This window comes from Ambystoma mexicanum, chromosome 3p, assembly GCF_040938575.1.
Source record: "Ambystoma mexicanum isolate Mex_15411 chromosome 3p, UKY_AmexF1_1, whole genome shotgun sequence".
NCBI classification, from domain to species: Eukaryota; Metazoa; Chordata; class Amphibia; order Caudata; family Ambystomatidae; genus Ambystoma; species Ambystoma mexicanum.
In genome coordinates, this window is record NC_090925.1 from 358,939,655 (window position 1) to 358,956,159 (window position 16,505).

General features: G+C 41.4%; 1 protein-coding gene across 1 annotated transcript in view; it reads left to right on the forward strand.

Moving 5' to 3' along the window:
• Window positions 1-15,404, forward strand: part of PLAGL2 (PLAG1 like zinc finger 2) — a 125,008-nt gene extending 109,604 nt beyond the window's left edge. Inside the window, exons 3-4 of the mRNA XM_069651012.1 lie at window positions 4,818-5,140; window positions 5,313-15,404. Of these exons, the coding sequence (XP_069507113.1) occupies window positions 4,875-5,140; window positions 5,313-6,531 (1,485 nt within the window). The 5' untranslated portion in view covers window positions 4,818-4,874 and the 3' untranslated portion in view covers window positions 6,532-15,404. The remainder of the gene's footprint in view (window positions 1-4,817; window positions 5,141-5,312) is intronic.
• Window positions 15,405-16,505: the final 1,101 nt, after the last annotated feature.

Sequence of the window (16,505 nt, forward strand, 5' to 3'; positions counted from 1 at the left end):
ACCAGACCGAGGAATGGGGAGACCGGGTTTGTTGCTGCTGCACAGAAAAGAATCAAGCTGCCTTTACTTCTTCTAACTTAAGGTACTGTGGGTCTAAAGGTAGAACTTTCCTAAAGCCAAATAGTCACTCCAGTGTAACTGGAGTGCTTTACAAGGTTTTTGGGTGTCCACCCATGCCTCTGGCCCAGACTTCCCAGCTTGTGTCCTTTGCAGGCAGGGTCCCTATACATTGTTTTATCTTGCTAAGCATGTTTATTTTAGTAATTTAAGTATCCTGAGGAACTGCCTTTATGCTGCTACATAGGACTTTTGTTCCACTCCTACACTGAAATTTGGATAGTGAGGGATTAGATTGCCAAAGCATAAGCCTTGAAAAGGGTTACTATAAAGTGAATTACTGCTAAAGTGTTGAATAGCCCTTGTTATCCTTCCTACAGACTGTCTGATGTAACTTTACTTAATGAATGAACCTATAATTTCTCTGTAACAAATGCGATTGCGCGACACTACAAGTAGTACGGTAGATCGGTCATTAGTGTCATTTTCTGTAACAATTGTAAGCGCGAGCAACTACATTGACTCAGTCACCAATTAAAAGAATTAAATAATTTCTAGCTCTATTGGTTAGTCTAAAGTATTTAATTGCCTGTCTTGTGTATATAAATTGTGTATTTTATTATAATTTATAACAGTGTAAGAGTTTCTTTGGGCTATTGTATTGACTGGGCTCAGTGTACTTGCGTACAGCGCACATCCTCCTCCATCGGATGAGCCTGGCTGCTCTGCCATTCTACCAAATCCTTTGGGTAAGGCTTAAGAGTTGGGCCCTGTATGCCAAGGGATAGTTTTATAGAGTCTTACCTCCAGGGGAACTTTAGGAAAACTCCCCTAACCAAGGACTCCTCTTCTTATCCCAAATTCACGTGAGGGATCAGACTAAGCCCTACAATGGAAATATCTGCCAAACATATGCACACCAGCAGTGGTCCAATCTGGGACCATTGTGGGGCTGACTAAGGCATACACAATAGACACACTGGCACAGTATGTGGATTGGGACCAGACAGTCCAAAACCACTTCCTGAATCCCAGCACACAAGGTATGCACTAGCCCACGAAATGCATGGCAAATGCATGACCATAACGGGGAATTCCTGACCTGAGAAGGCAAGACGGCCAAAGAACAAAATGGCCAAAGAATACATGAAAAATCTTGTCGCACGGCCATCTTAGGTCACCCGCCACAGTTAGTACCTAAACAGGAGGGATAACAAAAAATTTAGCAAAAAATGTAACTGCTCCCACCAGCTTGTCTGTAGGCACATAACCATCAATCCCCTTTGGAGTCTGGAGTGATAAAGTATCCCCATTGCACTGCATTGAAAGATGCTTTGCCAATATGAAAAAGTTACCCAAACAGATAACCTGACAAAAAGGGCAACCTAGTTTACCAGTACTGCAGTCTGAAGGACTAGTCCGTTTCCCCATAACAAATTAGCAAAAAGCCCAGTGGAGTGAAGCTGATGGCTTCACCTCACTGTAAAGTCAGGACAAGGTGTGAAGCAAAATGTTTGGAGGTCCATGGAATATGGAGGGAAAGTTCTCTAAAAGAGAAACTTTCCTAACACAGACTAAAGTCTTGAATACCCCTGGAGTCCTTGCTGAATTTTGTGCCACTGCAATGCGTTGTAACTGGTGTTTAGGACAAACCTACAAGGAGGCCATTGCATTTGTCCAGCCTGGCATTAGCAAGTGAGCCAACAATTGCTCAATCCCCTTCTGATGATAAGAGGGAGAAGCGGTTTCAACATTTTCAATTGGGAATACAATGATTTAATCATCTGATTAACATGCAGATTATACCCCAGATTTGGGGGTGCATGGAACATTTTGGAAGGTAGTTTCCAATTTCTTCTTGGAACTAAAGACCATTATCTCGGTCTTGGGATTAAGTTGGAGCTTGTTGTCAAGCATCCACACTCAAACTTTCTCGGCACATTTCAGAATGTCTTATATGATGTGCTCTGGCAACCTAATGTTGACTGATGGAAACCTGAAGCTTTCCGGGACTATCTGGAAGAAAGCTGGAGTCCTGTGTATCTGTGATCTAATAAAATGGAAGATATTCAAAATATACAGTCCTGTCTTTCCGCATTAGCCTACTCTAGGTTCAAAATGTGCATATTCTATTGCTGACTGTGTGAGTAAGGAATGGTGTGCGTGTGGCGAACTGAGGGGGCAAGTAACTTCTTTGCCTGGCTTAAAACTTGAAATATGTACCCCTGACTGGCTGTTAGAAAGACGGGTAGGTACAGTGAGCTTCGCTGTCTACACTTTGGTCTCTAATAAAGGATTGGATGAGTTAACTGCTGGTATGTGTGGGGGGAGGCTTGCTTAGGGTATCGCTGCACGATTAATCTTTTCTGGGACTCCTACCTGTGCGTCTGGACTTTTCTCTGATTGGGAAGCAGTTACTATTACCGGGCAAAAGGATTTATGGTGTGCATAACTGGGCCTAGACTTGACACAGTCCGTTTTAGATTTGTGTTTGAAATGTACACCGCAGCGGATAATCGTTAGGACGTAGTGGACTCCCGATAGGATGCATTATCTGGGTTTGTCCTTGAATGACAGTTGTTCGAATTGCAAGGGCGTTTCTGGTTCTGATATATGATCTGGGACTTCCTGAAGCTTATACAGTTCTGGCTGGATGTGATGGAAAGTATAAGCTTGGTGTTGGGGTGTGGTCTTGTCTATGATTACCTGGATGATCTTGACACCTTCACGAATGGTTGACTGAATTGGATCGGTTCGGTGAACTTGATTTCCCAGGGCAGTGATGGTTGCAAAAATAGAGATCCTATGCTTCTGGGAAAGTAAGATGAGGCAGAGGTTTGTGATCTGGATTGAGGCTGGAATAGCCCAATCCAGGTTATGGGAGATATAGCATATGACAAGTGATTGTTTGGATTGGGATGATGGGAATTTGCACAGATAATATAATATGTAATCCTGGGGTGTGATTGGTGGTCACTTGACTTACGCGATTAGCAATGCACATCAGAGCATCTGTACAGTTCTTCCTTTTTCCAATTCTTCGACTCTCTGCTTTAAGAGTTTTACTTTTATTCTGTCCTCCTGTCTGAAAGCTACTCCTTCTCAGATGTATTTTTTAGTATGGCTCCCATGATCCCTCACCGTGGATATGTTTGTTAGGGCTTGTGGAAGCTGTCGTCCAGACCATCTGAAAGGCCAAAGCTGTCAGATACATGTTCTAGGCATTCTTGTAGTAGTTCAATAAGACCTTGGTATGGAGGTGTATTTTAATGTTTTATCTTCATATCTAATTTTTTAATAGTAGCATGTTCCTCAGTGTATTCATGTGATGTAATTACTTGCTTTCTTTCCCGAATAAAACATTGTATCCCAAAGAAAAGTGCATAACATTTTTAGGTAGGACTTCAGATGACTTCAGATATTTTCTAGGCCAATGAAACTATATTTACTGTAGAACCATTATTTTTGCATGCCATACCTCTTTGCACCTAATACGCACTTTTAACTTTAAGTTCCTCTTCAAATCAGTCAGTAATCCTATTGGAGGACTATGCTGTGGCACTGTTCTACTAGTACCCCTAATGTGGACATGGACATATGCATGGAGCAGTGTTTTTGGGGGCAGTCTCCAATGAGTCAGTGTTTCTCACTTCTTGTTTTGACTCCCCATTTCTTTAGGGCTCTTTGTCTGTTGGGAATAAGTGGCTGCTGCACTGCACTGCTTATCTATGGGGCTGCTTTTATTGGAGCTTTAGTTCTGATCGAGGTTTCCTCTGGAGATTCTCATTGACTGCCCATCCTCGTCCCCTCAATGTTAATAGTCGAGATGTGGCATGAATTACCCAAGCAACTGAGAGAAAGGGGGGGGGGGAGTGAACATCCCCATCTGTAACCTAAAGTGCTGTAACGTGACTAAATGTACATTGTTTCTAGCTTGATGGCCAAGTATTTCAAAGCTAACGAATCTGCAGTACGTATCAGAAATAATGTTATCCTAAAATGCATAACTTTCTTGAATTACACAGCAGCTTCTCGGATCAACCGCTGATGGGAATGTTGGAGCCTTCTGCATGACCTTTAAAATATGTGGTTTAATATAACTAGTGGTTCTAGTGAGGCAGGAGTTCTGACTTTTACCTAAGACTTGTTCTCTTGCATGCACCAGTTAGACCTTGTCACTCAATGTTAATAAACAAGAGTTGGTAAGGCTTAGATGAAATCTCTGGTACATCTTAATGTCTCAGTGAGCGCAACTAAGTTAGTCCAGCCTTTTGTGCTCACTCGGGCCAGGTTCTGTGATTCCATTTATTTCCACCCATTCTCATTTTATTCCTCACCGCCTGCATACCCTTCATGTTGAAGTATGCTTTAATGTCTTGTATCATGGTTGGGGCACTCCAAGTCTCCACAACCAGGGTGATTTGAGAATAAAATGCTCTCGAGTGGTAAGGGTAGGTGGAAAAGTAGCCTGTGCACGAAGGGGAGTTTGATGCATGATGCCTTCGAGCTTGTGTGATACAGCAATATTGGTGCTGCTTGTGGTTGTGAACACTGAATGCATGCTGCTTTTTCTGACTATAAGTTTAAAAAAAAATCCTTTTATGTATATGTATTAAGACATCATAGGAAGCAATGTATGGAACAGCTAAGGCAGTCTTGGGGTCGAGGTCTGCTATGATACAGTAGACTGGGATTAAGTGGACCAGATGGACCGGGGTGTTTCTTATATGCATCACTGAATGTGTCTTTTTCTATTGCAGAACAAGACCACACGAGAACTGGGTGATATGGTGTGGCCCCATTAGGACTCACCTGCCATGACTACATTTCCAGTCGAAGTCCCCAACTGGTTTCAAGATGCAAAACAGGATGCAGCAAATGAGACATTGTGGAGACTAATCCCCAGGCAGCGATGTGGGGAAGTAGGAGGACCAGGGGCATGCCATTGCGAATTCCCTGGCACCCCTATCCATCATGTGGATAAGCTGAGGACTTCTATGATAACAGCTTCTGAAGAGAAACCGTATACCTGCCCTCAGTTACATTGCGTTAAGGCCTTTACATCAAAGTACAAGCTATACAGGTAAGGCGATTCAGAGCACTGCCACCTTACTGATTGCACAACCTTAACATTGGGGAATGCTGAGCTGGGGGGTTTTATGAAGGTGGGATGATTTTGTTTTCAATAATGTGAAGTGTTAAAATAAGTGCTCCCAATCCTCTCAGATGTTAATAAAGTTCTCTTCCTACCTCAGGCACATGGCTACACACTCTGCCCAGAAGCCACATCAGTGTATGTACTGTGAGAAAATGTTTCACCGAAAAGACCATCTGCGAAACCACCTGCAAACACATGACCCCAATAAGGAGGCCCTCCAGTGCCTGGAATGTGGAAAGAACTACAACACCAAGCTTGGCTACCGGCGTCACCTCGCAATGCATGCTGCTACTAGTGGTGACTTGAGTTGCAGAGTTTGCCTACAAGTCTTTGAGAGCACTCCAGTTCTACTGGAGCACCTGAAAGCCCACTCGCGGAAGGCATCTGGGGGTAACAAGGAGAAGAAGCACCCATGTGACCACTGTGACAGACGCTTCTACACCCGTAAAGATGTCCGCCGACACCTAGTGGTGCACACAGGGCGCAAGGACTTTCAATGCCAGTACTGTGCCCAGAGGTTTGGGAGGAAGGATCACCTAACCAGGCACGTGAAAAAGAGCCACTTACAGGATCAGATAAGGATAAAAGTAGAGCCTGCTGACATGCTTAGCTATATGAGCTGTAACTCCTCTGTGGCTGTGAAGGAGGAGTTGAGTCCAGTTATGTGTATGCAGTCCCGAGAGATGATGGGCAAAACATTTCCAAGCATGCTGCCAATGGGCATGTACAGCTCTCATCTCCAAACCATGCCAAGCTCTGGCATCTCACACTCCTTAGTTCCGGGCTCTCTGTCAATGGGGTTGAGCTACCCCCTGGAGTGTTCTTCTTCAGTATCCGTCGCCAACATGACACACACTTCAAAATACCAGCTCGCATCTACCTCATATCTGCCTGAGCGGCTGTCCAAAAGCGATATTGACAGCTTCCTGGCAGAGCCCCCTGGCTCTTTGCCCTTGTCCAATGAGCTTCACGGGTCTCAACCTCAGGGTTTTGGAATTGACGAGTCTCTGCTGTCCAAAAGCCCAGCCAACCTATCAGAAACATTCTGTGCTGCTAACATGGACTTTGGACACCTTTTAGGCTTCCTACCTCTGAACCTACCTCCATGCAACTCTCCCGTGTCCACAGCTGGGCTACTAATGGGCTACTCACAGGGGGAAGCCCAGTCACTGCTTTCCACTTTGCAACCTCAACCTCAAGAGTCCACAGGATCTGGGGGGGGCCTAAACTTTGGGCCTCTTCACTCATTTCCCCCAGTTTTCACCTCTAGCTTGAGTACCACCACCCTGCCACGGTTTCACCAAGCATTCCAGTAGGTGAAACAAGACTTCAGAGAGCGGGAGCTGCTGTGGGTACCTGAAGAGCCTTACTGCACAATAATCATGTTAATTTGTACATGCCTTATTGAGACTGGATATGACCTGTCTTGAAAAGGAAAGCCACAGTGTTCCTTATTGAAGATATATATTTTTTTAAATGGGGAAAATTCCCCTTTTCTCCCCCAAGTAATCCACAAACCACATAGACCTTGCTGCTTCTCCTCCACACGGGTATGTGTGTGCAAAGTATTTAGACCGTGCAGGTTGCCATAAAGGAATGCCTTTCTGCTTCTGGCGAAGCTTCAAGGAAAGCCTCAATTGAGAGTAATGCTCTTGTAACAACACTTTTGTGAATCAAAACAGACAATTATTAAGCAAGTTCAGTGACCAGATGCACATTTCTTGCTTCTCCGGATCCTCACTATGGTGAAGCTGGTTTGCTTGAGGATTGGGGGGGCAGAGATGTGCGGTCAGTGGACAAAACAATTGGGCAGCATTTGATACTCCTTAACACTCTACTACTAGGCTCGAGTTTACATGTATAAACCAATCGTTTCTTCCCTCCTTCTGCTTCCCAATGGAAGGATTGTTCCTGCTCTTTATGTTCTCATTCTGGTCTCTGCCTGTTTTGTTTTAGACTGGGAAGACTAATTGCCACCTCAGACAGTTGCAGCCAGACACACCCAAAGTGAACTGCGTCAAAGAAATTGTTTGGCGTAATCTCAGATAAACCCCTGTAAACTGTCAGTTATAGGGGTGGTGGAGTGTGGCCTGTCCTCACACATCCTCCAAAGGAAGTCCTAATGTGACTAGGTCCTTCAAATCCGTTTTTGAGATGCAGGACCCTTACTGTGTATCACTATTTTAGGCAAAGACTGGTTAATTCACCTTCTTACGCTCTGCTCAATCGCCTCTTTGCATACATCACTTAAATCTGCCCTGCCATCCCTCTGACTGAAGTGTTTTTTTAAAATTTTTATATTGTGGTGAGCCAAACCCTCCCTGTTTCTTGTCTTTTAGGGAGGCGGTAAATTATCTTTTACCCCTTAAACCAATCTGTGCAAATGGTTGTAGTGCATTGTGTGCAATGTCTGATTTGATCCTATTAATATTTCATTGCAATATTTCATGCCACATAAGGGTGAATTGCAATCCAGGATTTTGTAGAACAAATGCAAAATGCCTAGAAGGCCATGTAAAAAAAGTTTGCATCTGTCAAAAGTACTCTAGACTCGGACAGAGTTAATTTAATCTCTGACTGGATATTTCAGGTCTGGGACATTTCATAGTGAATAGCTGTATAGTCTTGTCACCTTTTTTTGTTTTTCTCTTATTTAGGCTCTATGACCCTTCAATCACGCTCGATCTTCGCCAAGAGGTGGATGGTAGGGATGCTCTATGCCCACTAATGCACCTTGGACTTGGGCAGCTTTTCTGCTTCTTTAAATCCAGTCTTCTTGCAGGTTGCTGGTGTTGTATGAGCTAAAGAGTTAATCTAATGCAAACACAACTCATCTCTGGGGATGTGTTGGTGAGAACAGATTTAAACGACCATAATAATGTTGATTGATTCAAAACTTAACACACTTCAATTGTGTTTCCACACTGCTGTTGCACATCTGTCTGTCCAGAGCCCTTTGGGTTCTGTTGCTCATCCACCAGTGTTGATGAGGAAAGCCCTAGCAAACCTTCAGCACACTGGTAAATTTGTACTCTTTCGCCCACCTCTTCTCCAGAAAGTGTTCTCTAACATTACATGTGTTTGCAGTCTATTCTGCTGCACTTGCACTGTAAAATGTTATTGTTGGTTGTCCTCTCCTTGAGTAAGGAAATTGTTTCCTTTTTTCTTTCTGATTGGTCCCAATAAAATAAGGTTAATGCACTTAGTTTATTTTGTGCAGTACTCTGGCTTATTGTCCATAGTTTAATATGAATCTCTATCCATTATGGCTATTGGAGATGGCGATAGCCGCATCTATAATGCATTTGAGCGCCTGGAAACTGACCTGGGAATGCCATTGCGAGTTTACTTCTTGTCCTATTGACATAACAGTATGGGTTTCCACCAACTGGCTGTCTGTGCTGTTCGAAGACTGACAATGTGCAAATAAACCTGGATGTCTGGTACCTATGTTTGAAATATTAGAAATAGCCCTTGCCACAGAGGTCTAGGTGTAAATATTGACGCCTATAATTTTTTAGATGGGTACTTTTATTCTTGGACTAAAACGACCTTGGTCAATCGCATTGAAATTATTCTGGGACTTGTGCTTGTAATTCTCAAGATAGCCCTCTATTATACTGATGAGACATAATTCACCTTGCATCACAAAATATATGTAGTTGTAGTTTTATTTTCAACATATAAAACTGTTAGCTAAAAATCCTTAAATACTTTCACTCAGGGATAGAAATGTCAAGTTTCAAACTACTAGCCAGGCATAAAGTCATTTTCCCTTGAACTATTCATTTACACAGTTTACTACTCACCAAGAGCCAATTATCACTTGTTAGTGGCCAGTGCAAATTCTGAGGCCTTCTGTAGTTCAGATTTAACCAATTCATACAACAGTTTTCTGAACCCTTCACACTTGTTGGGCTTATCTGCAGTTTTACTAATCTGCACATTATTCTATTATGTAAACAAACAGGAAAACATTGATTCACATCACCCTCCTTTAATTCTTTTATTATAGCATTGCGTTGCATATCATTTATCATATGGCTTTTGCCCAATTTGTTTCTTGCCATATTCATCTTAGTCTGACACTTTCATCAGGGGACTCTTGTCTTTGTTGAACAAGTCACTACACAGTCATTAGAGAGTTAATTCTCTTTTAATAATTTGGCATTTATATAGCGCTACGAACCCTTGGGTATGTGTATTGAAGTTTTTTTTTTTTCTCAATCTGTGTATCACATACGACTACACTAAATTAATACTCATGTATTTCATTGTTATATACAGAAATGAGTGCCTCATACCAAGTATAATTTACCTGAATGTGCATCAAGACTTCGGATTATTACAATCTTTCCTCGTCCTTTATTATTTGTAGCTAAGCTTAGTGTTTCGTCTATAGATAGTCGTTTATGAATGTGCTCTCATTTGCCAGTTTCCTCCTTTGTTTTCCTTTTTGAATTGCCTTCCCTTTCAATTTGATTTTTATATATATATATATATATATATATATATATATATATATATATATATATATATATATATATATCCTATAGTTTATAAGTATTTGCTTGTCTGCTCCACTAAGTTTGTCATATCCCACTAGGGTAACCACTTTCTTCCTTGTATTCTCCATAAAATTGGGACTCGCTGCAAGCAGCATATCTATAAGAAAACACATTTGGTATGCTATTTATATTCCAATAAATGCATTTAAAAACCCACGGAAACACCTAGAAAGGTCAGTTCGTCCTATGCATATAATTGCTATCAACTTCCAAGTCAGGAGAAATGACTGGCAACCCTACCAGAAATACAGCTTCATAGTATTTTGAAGGAAATCCACTTCGGTCGTGATCCACACTTTAAAAAAAACATATATGTTTTTAGACAGACTTTTTAAGATGAGCTATGCTTGCTATCTGGCACGAATACATGTGTAATTTAGTTTTTTCGTATGTGAGCCATAGTTAAAACATGAGAAACTCTACTATTAAAATTACTGTATAATGAAGTTTTCTGAAAGACATGTTTCTCCTCATGAAAATACCAAACTGAGATGAATTTGGCACCGTAACAGGTTGGGCATATGATACATATGTAGCTCAGTGGTGTGATGTTTATTCTCATCACCCCCTTCATTCTATTTTCATTGGCTCTTGCATTAGAGAAGGCTTTGATGTGTAAAGTACAAATGAATCGGAGCGAGAGATATTAGGGTTCAGTAAAGTTTCAATATTCCATGATGTTGAATGAATGAAATTGCTTAAAGGTTAGCTATTCAAGATTTTTTTAGTAAATGCTTTGATATTTTTATTTTAAGAAGCTATTAATTATTTATTTTGTGATGCAAAAAGATGAATTGAGGCTTTTCAATATAATTGAGGTTTATCTTGAGGCTCTCGTAGATAAGGCCAAGAATAATTGCAATATGTAAATGTTCAAATGTCATTTCTTCGGGTTCACCAGATGAGCCATTATTCTAAAACTGTTCTACTATAGAACTAGGAAGCTGGTAATTTGCAGCTCAAATTCAGTCTTATGTCTTCCTGAGTTTCTTCTCTGAAGGGGCGTTTAGTCTTGAACGTGGATCAAAATAAGTAGATGAGCAGGAGCTAAATGGGGACTGGGCAGCTAGTACAATGTGTGCTGTAAATCTTCCACATGAGATGCAAACAATTTTGTGTTCTCTGTATATGACCCATTATGCTTCCCATGCACCCAGGTATGTTCTTTTTGTATAGACATTCCCAGAGTTAATGTCACAAAAGTATGTTTGTATGACACCAGTTGGCATGGGGTGTGAAGAGTAGATGTAGGTCTCAAGCTAACTGGCTTTTCTAGCCTACAAGCAGGAGCCACCAATTTAACTGTTTCCAAAGTCATTTCTACCACTCTCATGTGGCACTTTATAGGTATTTACTCCTGCGCTCCACTGTATGGCTACCATTCATTGAAGACTTTTTGTAGCTTCTGCTTCACCCGTTCATAACCTAGTTAATGTCTTGGTGAGAAAGCCAGTCTGCTTCGCTTATGAGATTCCTTCTGTTTGAGGTCAAGTGGTTGCAATTCACCCATTTCACATAATGAATTGGATACAATGTGCCTTGTATGACATTCCCACAGAGAAACTGTACTGGCCTGCAACTTGTAATCCGTTTGCCTCCCAAATCTTGCACTTGCCTTTTCTTTAGATTGCCACTTTTTTCTTATGCCGCCTCTCGCTGACTGCCTTCTTCCCATATGTGCAGAGTGACAGTAAATATGCTGTTTTTCAGCCCGCTAAGACTTAAACCAATTATAACAAGTCATACTGCTAGCACATTTTTAAAATTCCTGCTCTTAACTCTTATTGTTTCCATTTGCCATGTTGATTTTCTGTTGTACTAGTTTATAATGTTCTGTTTGAACACACTAATGGCCATCTACCTATACATTTTTAAGCTACAGAAACACCATACATTTCCATTATTAATGCAGCAAAACACATTTCTTTTTTTCAGTGGACATATTTTGTTTACCTCTTAGAAGGTTGTGGTCAATACGTCCAGTTTTACATACCATAAGGCATCCAAAAGGACCCGTCTCTTGAGGCTTGCCCCATTTTCTCCTTTCTTTGTTCTCTGGTAATGTATACCTATATCGTTCCCTGCGTTTACTTTTATTGTGGTTCAATGTACGTTTTCCAAGATTGATGTGTAATTTACTCAGACCTTAGGGGTTCTCGCATGGAAAACCTTTACGTTTTGAATCTTGCTTCTTTAAGCCTCAACACAGATTGGATCTTGGTCCCCGAATGTTTTGAGATACTTTATCTGAATCCTGCAGCCTCATGCATTTCACTAACATTAGCCATTTTCTGTCACCTCCTTTTGAAGGATCTGAATCTTACTATGTATGTGCAGCATCTACGCTTGCATGATCTTTGGCAAAAACGTCAGTCTCTTGTTCCATGATCCCCCTTATTAGAAGGTTGATTCTCCTTTCTTGTTGCTCTGTCTAATATTTCTGGATTTGGTGTCGTCCTGTTTTCTATCCATCCTCTGGCCTGATGGTATAATTCATGCATCTTAAGCCTTTATGGAGTCAGACTGCAATACTTAACTTCTTGCCCCATTTGAGGCTTAATTCTGCTTTCTTTTTCCTCTTACAAAGTGTTCTGAAGCAGGGACATTGTGTCTTGGATTCTTGCTGGTTCTTTGTCAAACAGTTCTTAACTTGCCTTTTATTGTGCCTCTCTGGCACGATTATCTTGTTTCTCCTTCCTTGCGCCTCTTCAAGGCAGAATGCTAATTCACTAGAATTACTCCGTGCCTTAGTGTAATACGTATTTCTTCACATTATGGATGCAGGAATCATTGGTACCTTTTGAAAGCAATTCCCTGCTTCCTCTTATTGGGCCACTTTTCGGGTCTAATGTTTACATCCCTAAAGTGTTTGGTGCTAGTGTTTTTCATGCTCCTTGTACTCCCTGAGCGGGACCTACATTTTCAACATTTCTTTGCTTGAGGGGGCCTATGCTCGGTTAGAAAGTTTACATCAGTCAGATACCACATCAATTGCCTTTTCTTGTTTCTCAATGTTATCTGCATCTTGCCTATCATAGTTCTTTAATCTTGAAGCCTAATGTATCGCGCCCCTGTGGGGTGTGATTCATGCTATTTCTTTATGACCAGAGAGTGCCCGATTCAAAGACGCCTTTGGAGTCTTAAGCTTTCTTCTTAATGCCCCTATGGGGCCTTAGCCTTGCTTTTGAGTTAAAGTACTGGCAGGACTGTAATCTTCACTACACCCGGGGGTAACCTTAATTTGCTTCCCATATGTTGAACCCCTGTGGGGTTGAATCTGGTTTTCCTACTTAGACACAGTTAAATGGCTCAAGGTACTATGTATCCAAACATTTGCTTCCTTTGACTTGAGCTATAGTGTTTCTCAAACGTGCTTCTTTGTTCCTTGTGTTTTTGTTTTCCATGACTGTTTTTTTGGGTTCCTAAAACGTCTAATTTTCCAAGAAACGTCTCGTATTGCTGGTCATATAGCACAGCGAGTTAAGTACTTGTTTTGACATCTGTATGCTTCCTGCTGATGCAAGTTTGGATCCTGGCAGGGCCAACTCAGTCTTTCATCCTCCTGAGGTTGATACATTGAGTACCACTCACTGGCATAATATCAACTGTTATTTCAGCACTTGGATACCTGCGGGTTTATAGCGCTATATAAAACTAGATAATATATTATTGCAAAGGTTTCTGCAAGTGTGAAAACCAAAATCGGAGTTTTAGATGGATGCTCATTGTTGTGCCTAGAAATCCCTTGTGTCTCTAATACTAACATTTATAAGGATACCCTGCCGTTTTAGTCCAAAATAAAAATTGCCCATAAAATAGGCAGTCATCTCCTAAAGTCTTTGGCACAACTCTGTAAGCACGTACTGGTTTTATTTTTGTTGTTGATGTCAAGTAATTTTACCTTTCATCGTGCCGTTTTTAATGTACCTTACCTGATTTACAAGCATATATTTGTTCGTAAGCACTTTCATGTAGCCAGTTTACACATACCAACCAGACCTCATTCTCTTGAAGCCTTGCAAATATTGGCAATGCTTACCATTCGAACATACTTTGATCGCTTTTCAATTGTACATGATTAGGACATGTGCACCCTTAAATGCTCAGATGTACATTTTGCCTTTGTGTAGCACCACACAACAACCTGGATGTTTGCGTGCCGTTACCCCCCCCCTTCTCCCCCCCTACATGATCTGTGCATTTGCACACAAATGGCACTAACCCGATTCGCTATGAATATTGCTTCACAAGGGCCCTTTTATTTCCAAGTTGGGATAGGTTTTAGCATGCATGTGATAACTGGAAAATCAGCTTTATCTGGGCATGCTAGGATCATGTTCTGATGAAATAGCAAAACATTGATTCGTGTTACTTTGACTGCAAGGTATGTTCTAAAGTTCCTAAGGTGCTTGGTGTGATGCTGTGAAATATAAACTTGGGGTGGCAAGAAGCTCTTCCATCTCCACCCTCGACTCCTTGACCCCTGGCTGAGTGAAATGGCAGTGGCAGACTCAAATGTCTTAACCACAAAGGGATTACTTTGTTTTTTATGCTTCCATGTATGGGACTACAGCTTTGCATTCATTTTAATGCTGGCAGTTCCCAGCTGCATTTTGTTGATAATTGTGTGCCCAAGGGGCGGGAACCTAGACTCTTCCTTGATCCAGTTTCTTCTCCCATGTTTGGGGATTGTGGGTTGGGTACTGTTTCTCGTCTCCTTTTTTGTTCTTTTGTTCTTGTTTTTAGTTTCTCCTAATACCTAGGAGTTGTGTAGTATAAACAGAATGTTGTAACATTTTATATTGTACAGTATCATTCTAACAATGTACACAGGATTTTTACAATGCAAGATACATTTTATGCCTTGGATTGGGATTGCCAGTCCCAAAAATGCCAGGGAAGCTCTGGAAGACACAACACATCACCTCATGAAGACAATGAAGCTAGGAGTCCGTCTGCAAGAAGAATGGTCATTGGGAGGGAGCTCACATTTTTCCTTGTGGTTATTAATCTACCCTGTCCCTCAAAGTGCCAAGGTTAGAGGGCCTTGGAGAGGTTCATGCATGTTATGGTGAGTGCCATAAGCAATGAAAACCAATGCTGGAGAACCAGCTCTGTCTAAACGCTACTTGGGCAGGGATTTGACATGCCTTCCGACAAAATAGAGAGAGCATGAGCATCCCAATCTTGGCTTTAACATTGCAGTATTTAATTCAAATTTTTACTGCAAGTACTTATTGGTTTTAAGTTCACCAACTGCCCCGTATCCTCCATGTTTTGGTGCGTAATTATAGATTGCCTCAACATCCGGAAGGCATTGCAGATAGAGGATTTACAAAACCTCTGCTAAAGTTGACCATACATCCACTTATGAAATCAGTTTCCTGAGTCCCTCAGCCCATGGCTACTAGGCTCCCTCCTGTTCACCTCCTTCATGCTGGACAGTTTTGTAACTTTATAGCACTTTTATAAACACAGTGAGTAACCTCTTTATATTGAATTATTTTTTGCTTTATATGTTTTTACTGTAAAATAGGAAAAGTAATGACATGTACAGCTCAGGCTTGTAAATTTAGTTGTTCGTGTTCCACAGAATTAAGTTTTCAAGAGTGAGAAAATAATACCTTCTCTGTGTCTTATTTCTAAGTATTCTGGGTGATGACGACCTTTACTGGAGCCTGGCACATGTGTGATCTGAAATGCTGGTTGCAGGGCTGTAACAGCCTGTCTTGTAATGTCCATCTAAGGAGGCGGAAGAAGTTTGATTTTGTGCATCTGGAAGATACATTTTGATGTTATTGACTCTGTCTGCTGCTGCGTGGCAATATTGGCCAGCCTTTAGACTGCAGCACCCCACTTGCTAAAGCCTGTGTCTTTGACCTGTCCTCTAAAAAGGAATTATAGCCCACACACACGTTTTTTTAGCTGTTTTTTGGTCAGAGTAGGCAATATTGGTAGCATTTCCAATCACCAAATGTTCCCCTCAAAGGGCCCAGTCTTACTACACTGAATCTTTATGCAGAACCCTGTTACGACGAAGTGTTTGAGGTAATTTTCTTTTTTTTAATGAAGAAATGTTATCTAAATGAATTGTATAAAGCAGGTTGTTGATGCCAATACCCAAACATGTCCTTAAATTTCAGAATGAGTAGTGAGAAATAGTTTAGTGTACAGAAAAAGTCAGTGTTTACTAGTATCAGCCCATGCAGTGAAATCCTTCTAGATAAAATATATCAAACTTGGGAGAGGAAGCTCCTGGGGCTGGTGGGGGCAGGGGTAGGGGGGGGGCAGCATCCAGCTGCTCAAAATACTATGTGCCGCCATTCTGCCTTTATTGCAGAGAGAGCTGCATTCCTCCATGAGGCCTCTGCATGCGCCCAGCGTGTCAAGATGTGGGGATTTGGTGCTGCTTCTGGAATAAAGAAAGCCTGCTCACCATACCAAACGCCACTGATGGAGATGTAAGCATTGTGGTACTTTGACCTCTGCCCGAAAGAGATTGTTTAGAATAGGTGGAAATGAATAAAGCAGAGAGGAGAATGACTAAGGTGAAAACGTATGTCGAACTTCATTGCGGTGTGACCAAACTGAATAGAAGAGACAAAAGAGGAGTGCATTTCATGAAGAAGGAAGAGATTCGAGCTTTCTTGCATTTGCTGTTAATATGTAGGCTGCTGTTTCTGTGCTAATTTGTCTTCCTAGATTAATTGTGATGGTGGGAA